At 38.5% G+C, this 17,305-nt stretch overlaps 1 protein-coding gene across 10 annotated transcripts in view; it reads left to right on the top strand.

Annotated features, from left to right (window-relative positions):
- Window positions 1-17,305, top strand: part of PUM1 (pumilio RNA-binding family member 1) — a 122,276-nt gene that overhangs the window by 89,812 nt on the left and 15,159 nt on the right. For 5 of the 10 annotated variants that reach the window (XM_012642311.1, XM_012642309.1, XM_012642304.1 and 2 more), the window contains 6 exons: window positions 207-350; window positions 1,274-1,570; window positions 2,666-2,902; window positions 11,727-11,994; window positions 13,252-13,381; window positions 15,136-15,270. In XM_012642311.1, the coding sequence (XP_012497765.1) occupies window positions 207-350; window positions 1,274-1,570; window positions 2,666-2,902; window positions 11,727-11,994; window positions 13,252-13,381; window positions 15,136-15,270 (1,211 nt within the window). The remainder of the gene's footprint in view (window positions 1-206; window positions 351-1,273; window positions 1,571-2,665; window positions 2,903-11,726; window positions 11,995-13,251; window positions 13,382-15,135; window positions 15,271-17,305) is intronic. The other 5 variants (XM_012642312.1, XM_012642305.1, XM_012642306.1 and 2 more) reach the window with 3 other exon arrangements.

Below are 17,305 nucleotides of genomic sequence, written 5' to 3'. Positions count from 1 at the left end.
GAGGTAGGTGGTAATGTTATTATCCTTATTTTACAGATAACAAAGTGGATGCCCAGAGATTCAGGTCATTCATCTGTTTATGTGGTGGAGCAGGATGTAAATCTAGGACTATCTGATCCCAAAGCTGAGTTTGTTATTATTCGTAATATGCTGGTGCCCAGGAGACATTTGCTTATTTCATATATGTGTTGGCTTGATTTTCCCAGGTTATCCAGTCTTGGCTCCTGCTGCTTACTATGACCAAACTGGTGCCCTTGTGGTGAATGCAGGAGCAAGAAATGGTCTTGGAGCTCCCGTTCGACTTGTAGCTCCTGCCCCAGTCATCATTAGTTCCTCAGCTGCACAAGCAGGTAAACTTACATCTTAGAGGACTCCTGTCATAGATCGAAAAAAGGTGATTGATGATGTTCTGACAGTATGTTGAAATATGCTTTACCCGTCAATTCGCAGTACAGCAGTGCTACCCTGTAATATTTCAAAGAGATATCAGAGGCAATACATGACCTTGGTGGATTCTGATTTGTCTTGGGGGACATGCACCGTCTGGTTAAAAGCCAGGCCTTGCTGTACTGAGAACATAGGAAGTCGGATTACTCACACAAAATGGCTCTGTTGGCAAAAGTCCAAGGCTAATTTCACAGAAATCCAAGTCATTATTTTAAGATAATTTGGGGAGGGAGTTGTTTTTTTGGTATAGGGGCAGGGGTGGAGTAATTGGGAAAGAACAGTGAGAAGTGCCCAGAGCAGTACATGGTTGGGGGAGCAATAGTTGTTTTTTTGTTTTGTTTTTTACTTTAAGCTTTATATAGTGGGTTTTTTCATTTTTTTAAATTAGGAATAGAGGGAACATTTAGAAGAGAGCAGCAAGCTAAAATAGGAATTTGAGCAACTTTAGAATATGGATTACATGGTTCTAGGGGAAAAACCTCAACATAGATATTTATGGAATTTGAAATTTTAGGAAGTAGTTGTATTTAGTGGGTACATTTGATGTTTGTACTCCTTTTAAACTGCAGACTCTTGGAAGCTGCCAACATAGTAAGTGTGGTCCAGCAGTATGTTGACTTCAAATTGAAAGTAGAATAGAAAGTAGAAGCTTCACATGAGGGATCAAAGACAGATTAGTATAGTTTTTTTTTTTTTTTTTTTTTACAAGGTTTATATCTGTTTTGAAAAGATAGGCAGCATTAAAAGAGTTTTTAAAAAAGGATAAAAATGTAGCTTGGAAATGTCGCCAATCCCTTTCACAAACACTTTGCTTTCTTCTTCATAGCTGTTGCAGCAGCCGCAGCTTCAGCAAATGGAGCAGCCGGTGGTCTTGCTGGAACAACAAATGGAGCATTTCGCCCTTTAGGAACCCAGCAGCCTCAGCCCCAGCCCCAGCAGCAGCCCAGTAACAACCTGGCATCCAGTTCTTTTTATGGCAACAACTCTCTGAACAGCAATTCACAGAGCAGCTCCCTGTTCTCCCAGGGCTCTGCCCAGCCTGCCAACACATCCTTGGGATTTGGAAGTAGCAGTTCTCTCGGCGCCACCCTGGGATCAGCCCTTGGAGGGTTTGGAACAGCAGGTAGAAATCAGACTGATGTGCTGTTAAAACTGAATTTTAATTATTTTTACAATCTTCCTGGAACACTGACAATGCATGGAACCCTGGACAGATACCCTGGACAGGCAGAGCGGCACTAAGCCCCATGGGAATCCAGCCATCCCACATAATCTTTGAGATGATGGACTATTGATATCCAGTTATATAGTTGGAGCCTATTTCAGGTCCATGCTCATGTTGCTACTTATTTATACTCACATAGTCAATTTGTTTCTGCAATTGGAAAAGCAGGGAATATTTTTGCAGTCATTGGAAGAATGTGGAGGGAACTGTAGAAATACAGATATTAAAAAGTGAGGGAGGAGGACTACCAAAGATCACAGGGCCGAGGACTCCATGACTGAGACTGAACTGAGTGCTTGGTCTGCAGGCCTTAAAGAATTATGAGCTTTCTCCAGTCTTTTGAGCAGAATTAAGGTGGAAAATTGGGAGGAAGGATATTAGAACAGGATATTTTTAATGTTTTGATCAAAGAAAAAAATCAGGAATATAGTAAGGTGTACAATGGGATACTTAGATTGTAAGACAATGTGATCCCCAAACAGAAGGGCATATTTGAAAGAAAGTTTCTTAATTGGAATTTAGGGTAGTAGTAATTCTTGATTGAACCCACTGAGAAAACAGGCTTTCAAATATAAAAGTCTAGTGTAGTGGGGCAGCACCCCATTTACAAATCTTTTTTCTGTTTTCCATTTTTCTACTAGAACCTTTTTGGTTAATGAAAGGCATTCTTTCTAGTCCATTTTCTTTCACCTTTTTCATAGCTCATGTGGCCGTCAGAGCTTTTTAACCCTCCCCATCCCATAATATATGACATCAAAGGAAGGTAAATTTGGCATACGTGTGATGGTTTGAACCAAAGTTTCATGTTTACCTGAGCCATGTCCTCTTTATTACTTTATCTGCCCCTAGAACTGCTACATTAACAGTTAGGCTGTCTCTGCTGACAAATTTGCAGTGGTAAGGAGTCTGGATCAAGTGTTAGGAACAGGTCACTGGGCTTGTTCTTCGAAGAACAGGCCTGTTCTTATCTGCATTGTTTTAATTCCATTTTAGTTGCAAACTCCAACACTGGCAGTGGCTCCCGCCGTGACTCCCTGACTGGCAGCAGTGACCTTTATAAGAGGACATCGAGCAGCTTGACCCCCATTGGACACAGTTTTTATAACGGCCTTAGCTTTTCCTCCTCTCCTGGACCCGTGGGCATGCCTCTCCCTAGTCAGGGACCAGGACATTCACAGACACCACCTCCTTCCCTCTCTTCACATGGATCCTCTTCAAGCTTAAACCTGGGTAAGAACCATTACTCTAACACCACCTTGAACTCTAGAAATCTTTTGCCACCAATGACATTACAAGTACTCTGCATAAGCAAAGGACAATCCCTTTATCCTAGAAGTGTCCTGGGTGTTCTGTGCCTTCCATAAATACCTCATATTATTCAGGTTGTTCCTGTAGATAGTATAGCAGTATAACAGTTTTGGATTTATTAGCGTTTGGGTACATTCCCTGTATTTTCCCTTCAGCTTTAGTATGAACATTTTATGCTTTGGCTACTTGTGTCTTTCATTATAAACACAGTACAGGTTCATTTCAGTGAAGCTGGAAAACACAGAGACAAAAAATTTATTCACCTAGTACGACCACCTAAAATACCCCCATAATTAATACTTTGCCTTATTTCTTTTTGGATTTTCCCCTCCCCTATGTATACATTTAATATCTTGTTTTTTCACATAAAACATTTTATTTAAAAGTTTTTGCCATATTCTTAAAAAAATTTGTAAATATAAACTCTTAAACCACACAGTATGCTAATGAGTAGATGTATATTTCCCTATTATACATTTAGGTTGTTTTATGTATGGGATTTTTAAAATGTTACCATCTAGATCCTAGAAACTCAGGAGGGAAAAGAGGATGTAAGAATGAAAAAAAATTATATTACCATTTTTGGCAACATTCTCTAAATCTTTCACGACATGGGAGATAGTTTCTTACCTCAGAAACATGGTGCACACCCCTCTCCCTCAGTTACTTTGAAACGCTGATTATTTCCTAGATGGGGAAAGTTGAGTCTTAGAATGACCATATAATGTATCATGCAAGCCAGGACACTTTCATGGGTGAATAAGGGTACTGTTAATAATTACTCCATGGTGATGGCCTAAATCAGGACTGTCCTGAGCAAGTCAGCACGTATGGTCACTTTTCTGAGAAGATTCTGTTTTTAACCAGCAGGATTAAAAGTGGCTTCATGCACTCAGACGTGAGGACTGACTAAAAACAAATAGGATGCTTCCGTTTGGAAAGACAGACTGGGAAGTGATTTTTAAAAATCAAAAAAAAGTTTGAGGTGGGTGGGGTAATAGAGTTATTCTAGAAGTAAGAGTAATTCTAGAACTGAGTATTTCTAGAACTAAGAGTAGTGAATGTGTATCCTCAGGTTTTATACAGTAAGAACTATAATTGTAGGATTCATTTTCTCAGGTTACATATGGACATTACTTTAGAAAAGTTGTAGGGACATTCCTGATTGGGAGGTCCATAATAGATGGATGAGGGAATGGGGTACATTGCACAACAGTGTTACCTACTGACAGAATGCCTGGCACGAGAGACTAGGGGTTAATGCAAAGTCAGGAGGGGGATGGATGTGAAAGTCCCAGTTTGATACATGAATAGAAGGAAGGGACTATCATTCATTGACCTGGCTTTTGCCTGCTAGATTAATGGTTTTGATCAACTCTAGAAGGTATAGCTATATCCCTGTGTCTCAGGACTTATATCTTGCCTACGTCATTTCAGATTTGAACAGATTTCCAGTCAAGCCCTTTTGACTCCAGAGCATGCAGTTTCAGTGTACGTCCTGTCACATGATATGCCCAGGATATCTTGAACCAGTGCCTTACCAGATCCAGAAATATATTACCTTTTAACTTCTTGGTTTAAACATTTGAACTATGTCATCTCATACTAGTACTAAACTAAACTACAACATTTTTTTGTAAAGAGTCAGTGTATATTTTAGGTTTTGTGGGCCAGATGACGTCTGTAGTGAATATTCAACTCTGCTATTGAAATGTGAAAGCAGCCACAGACAAAATGTAAATGAATGAGTGTGTAGCTATCCTCTAATAAAACTTGATTCACAAAAATAGGTGGTAGGCCAGATTTATTCTGTGGTCTGTAGTTTTTCAATTCCTGAGCTAAATGCTATATGTATGTGAAAGTGGAGCTGGAACAGTACTTTTGTGCATGATGCCTTTCCTCTTTCCAGTATATCAGCAAATTAATGTTAATACTTCTTAATTCATGTTTTCCCTGTGAAATGCGAGTTATTTCTTATTTGCTGCCTGCCTAGTTTTATGTTTAACATATCTTTCCTTTAAAAAAAAAATCACCTGTTTAAGCAATTTTATTTGTGTACATTTGCATTGGACTTCTTTTGCTGTATGTAGTGCATATATCATATTTGCCATTCCTGAGGAACTTTGTGTCTTGATTGGTAGAGCTTTACCAAGCTTAATTGGTAGAGTTTAGTCTGTTTTCTTGAGAAAAGGTTCTTCTGTATCTTAGTCCCAACCTAGAGAAAATAGACATGTTGTACTTGGTTTCTAACAGTGTTCATACAAATGCCCTAAAGACATTTTGGTTCAAGAAGCGTTACCAATTATATATTGAGCCACACCTAATACATTTTCTCTTATTACTATTACCTCACTGCTACCACTAGCCATCAGTTATTTGATCACAAGCAGCCATACTAGCATTTTTATATTCATTGTGTTATTAAATATTCAAAAGAACTCTTCTACAAATGGAAACTTAAACTCACTCTGTTTTAATGAATTTCCTAATACCTCATTGCTAGTGTTTGAATATATATACCAGCCTATATATCTGTTGCATCAATGTGGATCTTTCCCCTATCTCATCATTTTTATACTTCCAGTAGCCAGATGTCTGTTAGGGTATTCTTAAAAAATAAAAATAAAAAATAAAAAAAATCAGTGACCCGTGCAATAATTTTCCCCATTTATTTAAAAATCACTTATTGAGTGCCTGTTTAAGAATCTTCAATGATTTTCCATTAACAGGTGTTAAAAGTCCAGACTTTTAAAAAACTTTACTGAATTATATTTCACATATCATAAAATTCACCCATTTATAGCACCCATTTCAATGAATTTTAGTAACTTTATGAGTTGTGTAATCATCATAAATCCATCTTAGAATATTGTCATCCCATCAGTAAGATTTCTCATGCCCATTTGCAGTTAATCCCCATTGCTTCCCTCAGCCCCAGTCAGCCACTGATCTACTTTCTCTCCCTAAATCTGCATTTTCTGGACATTTCGTGTAAGTGGAACCATATGACGTGTGGTCTTTTCTGTCTGGCTTTTGTCCCTTTGCATGTTGAGATTCATCCATGATAAAGTGTGTTAGTTGTTTGTTCCTTTTTATTGTTGAATCATCTTCCATTTTGTGGCTATACCACGTTTTATCTTTCCACTCACAGCTGACAGACATTTATTAGTTCCAGTTCTGGCTGTTAGAATTAATGCTACCATGAACAGTTGCATGCAGGTCTTTTTGTGGACAAGCTTCATTTCTCTAGAAGTAGAATTGTTGGATTGTATATACATTTTATGTTAATTTTTTTGAGAAACTGCCAAACTATTTTACATACTGGTGTACCATTTTATATTCCCACCAGCAGTGTATAAGGATTCCAGTTTTTCTACTTCTTCACCAACATTTGTTGTTGTCTGTCTTATTTACTATAACTATTCTAGTGAGCATGAAATGGTAAGTGCTCATCTTCTACTGTTAAGTATCACTGTTAGTTTTTAGTAGATGTCCCCTCACCCTTTTTTTTTTTTGGAGAGAGAGTCTTGCTCTGTTGCCCGGGCTAGAGTGCCATGGCGTCAGCCTAGCTCACAGCAACCTCAAACTCCCAGGCTCAAAGGATCTTGCTACCTCAGCCTCCTGAGAAGCTGGGACTGCAGGCACGCGCCACCACGCCTGGCTAATTTTTTTCCATATTTTTAGTTGTCCAGCTAATTTCTTTCTATTTTTAGTAGAGATGGGGTCTCACTCTTCCACAGACTGGTGTCGCTTGGCCTCCCAGAATGCTGGGATTACAGGCATGAGCCACTGCGCCCGGCCTAGTAGATGCCCTTTTTAGGTTGAAAATGTTTCCTTCTATCCCACGTTTCTTGAGCATTTTTGTTGTTTTGTTGTGAATGTGTTTGGGCTTTTGTCAAATGATTTTTATGCATTTATTGTTGATCATGTGGTTTTTAATCCTTTATTCTGTGAATGTAGTATGTTATATTCATTAATTTTTAGATGTTAATTCAACCTTGCCTTGCAGGGATAAATCCCAGTTCGTCCTGTTGGATTCAGTTTGCTAATATTTTTGTTGAGGATATTTGCATCTGTATTCATGAAGGGTGTGTATTGTTTTCCTTTCTTGTGATGTGTTTATGTAACTGGGTATCAGGGTGATATTAACCTTATAGCATGAATTTGGGAGTGTACCATCCCCCTCTATTTTCTGAAAGAGTTAGTGGAGTATTAACATTATTTCTTCTTTAAACATTTGATAGAATTCACCAGGTAATCTGTCTTGGCCTGGATGTTTATTTGTGGTAAGATTTTTATTTACTGATTCAGTTTCTTTACATTTTATAGCTCTTGTAGGTTCAGATTTTGTGTTTGTTTCTTCTTGAGTCAATTTTGGTAATTTGTGACTTCCTAGGAGTTTGCTCATTTCATCTAAGCTGCCAGGTTTGTTCACATAAACTGTAATATATAATAAGTGAAATCCTTTCTTTCTCAATCTCTCCATCTTCCCCACCCATGAATGTATACATATAAAAGTTTTCATGTCCCTGAATAAGTATTTATTTTGCAAGTATTCATTTTGTTGGAATTAAGTATGTTTTAACATTTCTCAGTTTAATAGTAATTTTCCATAATTATTAATAGTTAATGTATTATTAACAACTACATCTATAACTCTCATTTGTGGTTTATATGTGGGTTAGATGAATTACTTAGGCTCTTACCTATGACTAAAACATTCATCTCTAGTAAATTCTCTTTCATCTCAAAGAGAGTAAGGGATGTATATGTGAGTGTCCCAAAAGTCCAATTTTTAATGGTTTCATGTCCTGTCTACTCATAGATCTCTCTTTTTTTTTTATTATTTTTGAGACAGAGTCTCACTGTGTTGCCCAGGCTAGAGTGCCGTGGCGTCATCCTCACTCACAGCAATCTCAAACTCTTGGGCTCAAGCGATCCTCCTGTCTCAGCCTCCCGAGTAGCTGGGACTACAGGCATACGCCACCATGCCCGGCTAATTTTTTTCTATATATTTTTAGTTGTCCAATTAATGTCTTTCTATTTTAGTAGAGACAGGGTCTCGCTCTTGCTCAGGCTGGTTTCGAACTCCTGAGCTCAAACAATCTGCCTGCCTCGGCCTCCCAGAGAGCTAGGATTACAGGCATGAGCTGCCGTGCCTGGCCTCATAGATCTCTCTTCATCCTACATCCATTCCCTCCCCATTTCTTGGAATGCTCCTCCATGCTTATGGTTTTCTGTATAGTCCCCAGGTTGTGCCATTTAAAAACTTTTAAGCATCAAGAGGTAGCACAGTTTTTTAAGTGCATGGTTGACAACCCCCAGGCTTTTTATGTGTCTTGAAAAGAAAAATGATATGCTTGTTCATTCCTATAGGAATGAAATACAGTAAAAATGAGCTCAAAAGTTTATCAATCTGTTCAGAGCAGAAGAATGTAAGCATTTAGTTTTTTTATCATGATAGAATATCTTCCTAAAATTTATTCTTTCTGTTCTTTATGTTCATGTGTCTTTAGTCTTTTAGGAAAAGGAAAACTCAAACACAAAATGCCTTTCTCTTTTTTGAGCCGAAGTAGGAGTTTCTAAGTTATTGGTCAGTAACCTGTACTGATTTTTCACCAGTCATATATGTGACTTTAGGTACTTCCTTATTCTACATCAAAATGCAGTGTTTTGTGATTTCTCACCTGGTTTTCTGAAAAAGACTTATCATCTGTAAAACTAACCATTTGAAAATTAATGTACTTCGAATTTATTATTATGATGCACTAAAGATAATCTGTATTAGGTTTATTTTAATTTAGGGGTACCTTGGTGTGATGTTGGGGAGAACTTATTTTTAAAATATTTTGATGAACACTGTTACTTCTGCCTGTATTAAATACAGAGCCAGGTGTTGGGGACCTTGGGAGTTTTTCTTTAAAGGTGGGAAGGCAGGACTTTGACCATTAGGAATCTATTAGATCTATGAGTACAAAAAACAAATAAACGAGAACATTCCACCTAGCAAGAGGATGGAATACTAGATGGCCGCTGACAGAAAACCCCTTTATATAGAATTATGTAAAACAACTGAAGCACATAATTTAAATAAAACATTTAAGCCCTTACTTTCTGTGGAAAGTTGTCAGCCCTGTGAAATCCACCACACTGACAAAATACTGTAGAAAACAGTACAGTGAGTAAGAGGCTCCCTTTGCATCCTTAAGAGAAATGTTCCTTTTAAAAAAACCAGGTATTGTAAATTTAAACACTTCCAGGGACCCCCAGTGCTGTAGTGGTTTGGGTACAAGTACATGTAATGTTCAGACTGTCATGAATTGGAAAACACATTTCTGCACATTCTCCATCTACATGAGATTCACTCAACAGGTATTTACTGTTGGCCTACTGTTTGCCACACATCTTTTCAAAAACAACAGGAGAACATCAATTTTAAGAAACCTTAAGCGTTGGCTTAATGTTTAAAGAAATATTGCTTGGCCCAACTAAAATTCTGTCTGTGAACTGTCGCTTTGCCATTTATAATCTAGTACTTGGGGAAATTTCTTTTCCCTTTCAGAGATTTATATATTTCTTCCTTTCTAAATAACAAAAGCTGTGTGTGTGTATGTGTGTGCATTTGTGCCTGTATAGTATATACCTATCTGGCACCCAAGGAGACGAGCCGAAATCAAAACTTCAGGCTAAATGTATAAATCTTTATTGTAGGCATGTTAACAGCTATTCCTAGCCCTTTGTCTTAGGGATTAGTCAGCTTGCTTTTGGCCACAATAACAGAAAACCCAAGTAATAGTGACTTAAACAATAAGTGCATTTATTGGCTCCTGTAACTGGAAGTATAGTGGTAGGGCAGTGTTCAGGGTTGGTTTGTCCCATCATGAGACATTGTCACCAAGGACCGGCAACCTTTTAATATACCTTCGCTTTGATCAGTGACCAGGTTCTTAAATCCCTTTAAATTGTTTTCAAAACTTGTGTGTTCATACCACTCCTTCTTAGGCATGTTTGTTGCTATTGTCACACTCTCCTACCACCTGCTGACCTACTTATTACTGCCTCTTTGCCCATTTCTCCCCATTCTCAGACAGGTAAGAAAGAATTGTTTCTGAAATAAAGAACAGTCTCGGCTACCGTTTCTTTTCATATAAACCTCCTTTCTTCCTTTCCTTTAAAACATGTTTTCCATTTGGATTGAGATACTGTGGAGTTTGACAAGAATAGCAATGTGTCCTATAGAACAAGAAAACTTGATGTAAAGGAATCTTGAAATGAGTCTCGTGTAATTGCAAGGGCTCTGACCCCTGGAGTCAAGAGCCTTGTTTGGGATTCTCACCGCGACAGTTTTAAGTTTTGTGTCTTTGGATGAACAAACATTTCATCTCTCTGGGACTTAATTTTCTCTTTTTCAAAATGCCAGTGAGAATTTGGTAGAAAGTGTCTGTGAGAAACTTCTAGTATAGAACTAGGCTTAGGATAAAACGATCAGTAAATATTTTTCAAATTTTAACATGGAGCCAGTTCCTTTTGGTTCCATCACTTTCATTGATTCCCAAATGTTTGAAACTGGGCCCTGCAGTTCCGTTAGGTCCAAGCCAGGTATCTTTTTGTTGCTATCATTATACTCCAAACCAAACATTCATTAAAACTCAGTGGGGAAGTTTAATAAGCAGTTCAAGTTGAGTTACTTTTCTCACGTATTCTGAATTGTTATTCATCTAAGCTTTTTGTGGTTTATGTGCTATTTCTTACCTACTTTGCTTTTTTTTTTTTAAGAGGAGAAAAAACAACCCAAAAATGGTTGTACAGTGCAATCTAAAGTTACAAAAAGGAACCAGTGCTAAAAAAAAAAAAAATGAAACTATGCTCATATAATTTTTCATGGTGCTTTACTTTTTTTTTGGAGACAGAGTCTTGCTCTGTTGCCTGGGCTAGAGTGCCGTGTGCTTTACATTTTCATAAGCCTTTGGTCATACTTCTGTTTCATCTGTCTAGGAATTCACAATTACTTGCTTGTCATGAGTCAAAACAGCAATATAAGTGGCATGAAGATTGTTGCTACTACAATCATTTTAGGCTGTGTCCCAATAGAAATTGTTAAGAGCTGCCCATTTGTGACGAAGAACTCAAAATCTTCCATTTCCAAGTAGAGGGGTTTTCTGTCCCTTTGTGTTTTTCATCTGTGGCTTGGGATGTCTTAGTGATTTTCATACTTTTATTTAGCAGCAAAATCATTCCTTCAAAGAATGCTTTCTCAGGGGTCCCCTATAATAAAACAGACTAATCTGGATACCTTGACGTTTTAGGGTGGGTTTCATATGGGACATAGGGGTTACTCAAGAATGGAGGGAATCTCCATAGAGCTCACAGTGGAAAACCACTGAAATCTCAGCGTGTTGTACTTTCTGAATCCTTACCGCTGGTGCTCAGGTGCTGGGTTCACATGGTAGGCGTGTTTCTTCCTCTTTTTATTTATTAAGGGCTATGCTAACTATTGCTTCATTCTTGTGAGCCGTCTGCTATCAGTGGTAAAGGGGTTCCCCTCTCCATCTTTGTGTAAATTTCCTTCCAGGTTGGTGAATTGGCTTTATAAAGTCATGATACTAATAGAATTATCTTAACACAAAAGCAACAGAATTGAAGAAATCAGAGATGATGCAGGCTTTCATGTGTGGGATGCTTTTTTCCTTTCTTGAATGAAGTTCCTTAAGAATGGTCTTAAGTTCTTCTGTTCTGTAACCAACAGGAGGACTCACAAACGGCAGTGGGAGATACATTTCTGCTGCTCCAGGCGCTGAAGCCAAGTACCGCAGTGCCAGCAGCGCCTCCAGCCTCTTCAGCCCTAGCAGCACCCTTTTTTCTTCCTCTCGTTTGCGATATGGAATGTCTGATGTCATGCCCTCTGGCAGGAGCAGGCTTTTGGAAGATTTTCGAAACAACCGGTACCCCAATTTACAACTGCGCGAGATTGCTGGACATATAATGGAGTTTTCCCAAGACCAGCATGGGTCCAGGTGAGGACTTGGCTTTGGCACTTAAGGTAACTGAAATCTTAATGCCTTCAATTCTTTGCCACAGATAGGTATATCCTAAAATAAATTGCCATAAAGTAATTTAAATAAAGCATGCCTCTTGGTATACTTCCCATTATTTATTTCAGAGGGATGCAAGGTGAGGGTCACCGGAAAAACAAGTGTTTGAAAACAGCCATTAGCAGTTTGGATCACATGCTCAACCTTTTACCTTTGTGAAAGAGTTAGCCCAGTGTTTCTGGTTCATAAGCATCTCCAAAAAATTCTACAGTATACGAAACAGAAACACTAACACAAAGACACACACACACTTTTGCTACCGTAAACATTATGAAGAATCTTTTGCTCTGAAAAAGACGTTTTTAAAATAGAAGTTTGGATCTTGGTTGCATAAGACAACTCTACCACTTTTCTTTGTCGTTCTACTCTGTGGAAGTGACAGTCTGTGTAGACATGAGAAAAGAAGCTATTATAGAAGACAGAATTCAGCTTGGGCTACCCTTCCTGTTTGGCTGCACCAGTGGGCTCACAGAAAGGGAACCTGGTCCTGGGGATAAAGCAGAATTATGGTGACATCACCCATCCTTCTTTCCCATTTCTCTGTTTCCCATTTCTGTTGCTTTCTCTGTGTCCAGTGAAGCAGCTTCTAAAGAACCTACCTCCTCTTTTAAGTTCTGCCAGCTTGCTTCTGGGCAAAGATTTCTCATATTTGGATCCTATAGGCCAGATTCAGAGGCAACGCCATTTTCCTGAACTAAAAATGCCAAACTGAGTAGCTGCTACTTCAGAAGATAATGAATACTGCTTTGTATGAAAATGAGTTAAAGGCTAGTATAAGGACCGTAATCTTTGAGTTCATTGATGTGGGACTGGTTCCTAAAGGCAAATGTCAAGTAGAGTATAGCCTGTGCTATGCCTGCCTCCACTCCCTCCCCCCGATCGCTTGCCACCCCACACAAATACAGTTTAGTACGTATGCCCTACTAGAATGCAATGTACTCAAATTTAAATATACCTTTAAAAGTTCAGTTAAGTTTGAGAATACTTTCTCTTTTTTAGAAATTTTTCCTTTGAGTCCAAGTGATTATATAACATTCAGTTTATTATGTACATATGTACGCACACGTGCAACACTCATACTTAGTTTCAGAACTGATACATTATATAAATTGAGTTACCCATATTTACTTTCAGGTCTTTCTTAAATGCTGTGATGGCCCTTTTTACTTTGTATTTCAGATTCATTCAGCTGAAACTAGAGCGTGCCACACCAGCTGAGCGCCAGCTTGTCTTCAATGAAATCCTCCAGGCTGCTTACCAACTAATGGTGGATGTATTTGGAAATTACGTCATTCAGAAGTTCTTTGAAGTAAGCCTTTGTTCTTTCTATCCTTTGACTTCAGAGACTCTCCAGAGCATTTTGATCCTCATTAGCCCTTTTAAGAATAGCAATCCCATTCCAGTCCTCAAAATGAAGTGTGTGTGGTCTTTCTGAAGCACATTTTAGTGTTTTTCCAGTTCATAAGCAGCAATCCGTCTATTCTATATGGTTTAAATACCCAAAGAGAGATGACAGTCTATTTTTTAAATGTTTTTAGAACTGTTGTCCCTGTTTAGGACCCAGCACCTGATTGTCATTATAGTTTCGCTAAACATGTTACTTTTGAAGGAATAATCCATCTAAGGTAATTTTAGGAGGACCACAATAAAATATTGAGAAAATGAATTTTTAAAAAATGTTTTCTAGAGAATTATCTATGAATACCAACTACAGTATTTTTCGTCATAAATTAGAATCACAGGAATTGTTAGATGCTGCTTCTTGGATAATAGTTTGGCCTTGGTTCCTTATTTTACTTGTTAATTTGAGTAATGTCCACGCTTGTTATCATTGTCTTAGAAAGGATTCATGAGGTTGTTGGATTAATGTTTGTTTCCTCTATTAAAGTAAAATTTCAGAGAGGCAGGGATTTTTTTTTGCTTACAGTTGTAGTCCTGGTTCTCTGGTGTTGGCAACCCCAAGTTATAAATGTAGAATGGCATGAAACATGGAGGAAAATGCTGGAACTCTGTGTATCACCTGCCACATAACAGATTTATAAATGTCTTTTGTTTGATTTGTCTGACAATTAAAAAAAATGACTTACAGCCTTTACCTTCTCAACTTTTTTCATGAAGACTTAATGTTCTTTCACTCTGAATTCTCCAGCGATAGACTAAGAAACCAATCTAAATGTGACTCTTGTATGTTTGATTTTAGAATGTCTTTACACTGCCATCTTGTCACACATGTAAAAATACAGAGCCCTCCAGCTCTGGAGTTAGATGCAGCTTGGGATGGCAGAATGTACACTGTATTATAGCCATGTGATTCAGGGCAAGCTGGAGAACTTCCCTGAACCTTAGTGCCCTTGTGTGAAAAAAGAGTTTTGGACAGGCTAATAATTCATAAAGTCTCCTGTGGTCTACTTCAAAAATAAAAAGCCAAGAATGGAAAATCATTTGAAGTAGAATTTTAACATTGATTATACTAACTTTTCCCCTCCAGAGACCGTTGCCTTTATCAAGGACAGTATCAGTCCCTGGAGTGATGTAGAACACTAATTCAAAACAGAGTGTCTGTGTGTACTTTGGCTTAAACTTCATGTAGGTGAAAGAACTTTTCAACCCATGGGCCTCAGACACCTGAAGTGCAGTAGATACGCTGTAAAAAGTCTGCGTCTGCACCAGACATTGTCTAAAGCCCGAAAAAAATGGTGTCTCCCATACATGTAATTCATTTTAGAATAATTATAAGTGTTCTTGTAATAGATTCATTTAATAGTATTAATGAATTAAGACAGCTTTGAGGAATTATGTATTTGCTTAGCAGATACTAGTAGAGAACCTACTACTCTTGGCTATCTGAGAAATTTTTTAACATTAAAAAGCATTCCTCATTTTTAGAGGCTGCAGACTACTGGCTTACACCAAAGGCTCTTTAAATAAAAGCTTTAGTTAATCATAGGTAACAGGGCTAAAAGAGGTTATGTCAACGGTTGTTACAGAATAATGAATGCTTTACTTTCTCCGGTTTCTTTCCTTCTACCTAAGTAATGGTGTTCACCCCCACATTGTGTCTAGTTTGGCAGCCTTGAACAGAAACTGGCTTTGGCAGAACGAATTCGAGGCCATGTCCTGTCATTGGCATTGCAGATGTATGGCTGCCGTGTTATCCAGAAAGCTCTTGAATTTATTCCCTCAGACCAGCAGGTAATTGTAAGTTTCCCCTTTAACTTTTCTCTTGGTGTTTGGTGTTCCTCCATGGTACATGTACTGAATGCTATAAATCTGTCAGTCTTCAGTTTTCTTTTATAGTTTTACTTTGGTGTTTATGGCTGCCTTTCTGTGCATGGCAAGCATGAACTGTGCAGTTAATTTTGTAATTTTATAGTCAATCAAATGTTTTTTGTTAAAACCAGGGGTTTTCAACACTCTTCCCTTTGACTAGAACTTAGCCTTTAGTGGGTGCAATTTTTTAGGTGGATCTTTTTGTTTGCCAAGAATTAAAGCAGATAAAATGTTAATAAGTGATCATTTTCTTCTACCGGAACTGAGCATTCCAACAAACCAAACTTTCTTCCAGTGCACCTTTCGTTTTCCTTCACCCACCACCCCCCCCTTGTTCCTTCACCAACATTTACTGAACAAGGGCCTGCCCAGTGCAGAGCATGGCCTGGCATGTTGACCTGAAGCCCACTCTGTGCCAGACACCGGCAGCACAGAGATGACTTAGACCTGATCCTGCCCACAGAGTGCAGTTTGGTGGGGAAGATCAGGGAAGGCAGTGGAGAGCACTGAGAGGGGACCCTCAACCTGCCCAGAGTCCCTGAGGGACAGTTTTGCAGGAAAAGACAAGGCAAAAGAGGAGTTAGATGGGGTAAAGGGGACAGAAATCTGACCACTTAGGTGCTTTGTTTGGGGAGTTGACACAGAAATCACCTGAAGAGGCCCACGGCTTTAGGAGTAGTCACAGAGCAAGTCCAGCCAGCACTGCACAGACCACAGAGCCCAGGAAGCAAAACAAGCCCACAGGCGGGGTGTGCTGCAGCTGTGTTTGTGCTAGGCAGTGCCACGAGCCTCGAGGTGCTTCTTACCTGAACCTTCAGCTTTTGGGCCCTGAGCTCACTCAGCCCTTCTCCCTTGAGGGGTTGGTCGGCCACTGTCTGGCAGTGATGACCCACTTGCCCTCACTGAGAACAAAGTTCGATAATGAGAATCTTTGTTATGGACTCAAGTTCTGAGCCAGACAAGACACCACCCCCTCTGATTCATACTAAACCAAACCACTGCACTGGCATTGGTGATGGCAGTTGAAGGCTGGGGGAGTCCAAAGTCCTTAAAGTTTTGAGTTTCATAGATATGTAGGTCCAGATACTGGTGGGCACAGGGAATGTTGGAGACACACAGTAGGTTTCATGTTCATTCATTCAGTGCTCAGTACTATCAGACATGCAGCATTAATAAGAAAGTGTTGTTTGTAAGTAATTATAAGCAGATGTGAAGGTATTTTTATTTTTCTTATAATGTTTAGATCATTATCAATTTAAATTTTTCCTGAGATTTTCGTATATAGTTAAACTTTTCTTCTGTGATTTTCTTTGTTCTTTTAAATATGGACATTTCTGCCTGTTTTCTCGACTGTGATGCCCACTTGCCTAAAGAAAGCAGAAGTGAGACAGTTTCTCATACATTTTTCCCATCTTTGCCTTCTCCCATGAAGGTGATAAATTGTTGAGTTTTGTCTTTGGCTTTTCAAATTGTACTGTTTTCTAATTGGTTGGCTACATCATAATAGATGTTTTTTATTGTTCTTTTCTATCTTATATTTCTTTGTATATATTTTTGTGGTCATGTGGTGTCTTGTTCTGGGCCTGAACTCCTCTTCCTACTATGGGTAATTTACTGTTTTCTAGATGCAATTTTATTATTTAAGGTGCAGTTAACTTATCTTCAGTGGAATTTTTACTTCTTTTGCATCAGGAAAATATTTAGGGAAGCCATCTCCCCTTCATTTTCTTTATAGCGTTCCTTGCCTTTATATAAGTGTCATTCTCTATTTATCAGTCCCGTAATTACATTTCCAGAGAAAACTATCCTCTTCTGACATCTGATTGGTTGCTTTAGGAAACTTTACAGTGTCCCTTAGCTTTTGCTTCTTTAGTTCCTGGCATTATGATCTTTAATTTCTTTAATTAGATGATATCTTAGTTACTTTGATATGCTCAGGGATTTAAGACATTACATTCATTAA

This window comes from Propithecus coquereli, unplaced genomic scaffold (assembly GCF_000956105.1).
Source record: "Propithecus coquereli isolate 6110/MARCELLA unplaced genomic scaffold, Pcoq_1.0 Scaffold178, whole genome shotgun sequence".
Taxonomy (NCBI): domain Eukaryota; kingdom Metazoa; phylum Chordata; class Mammalia; order Primates; family Indriidae; genus Propithecus; species Propithecus coquereli.
This window is presented reverse-complemented; position numbering and strand designations above follow the sequence as displayed.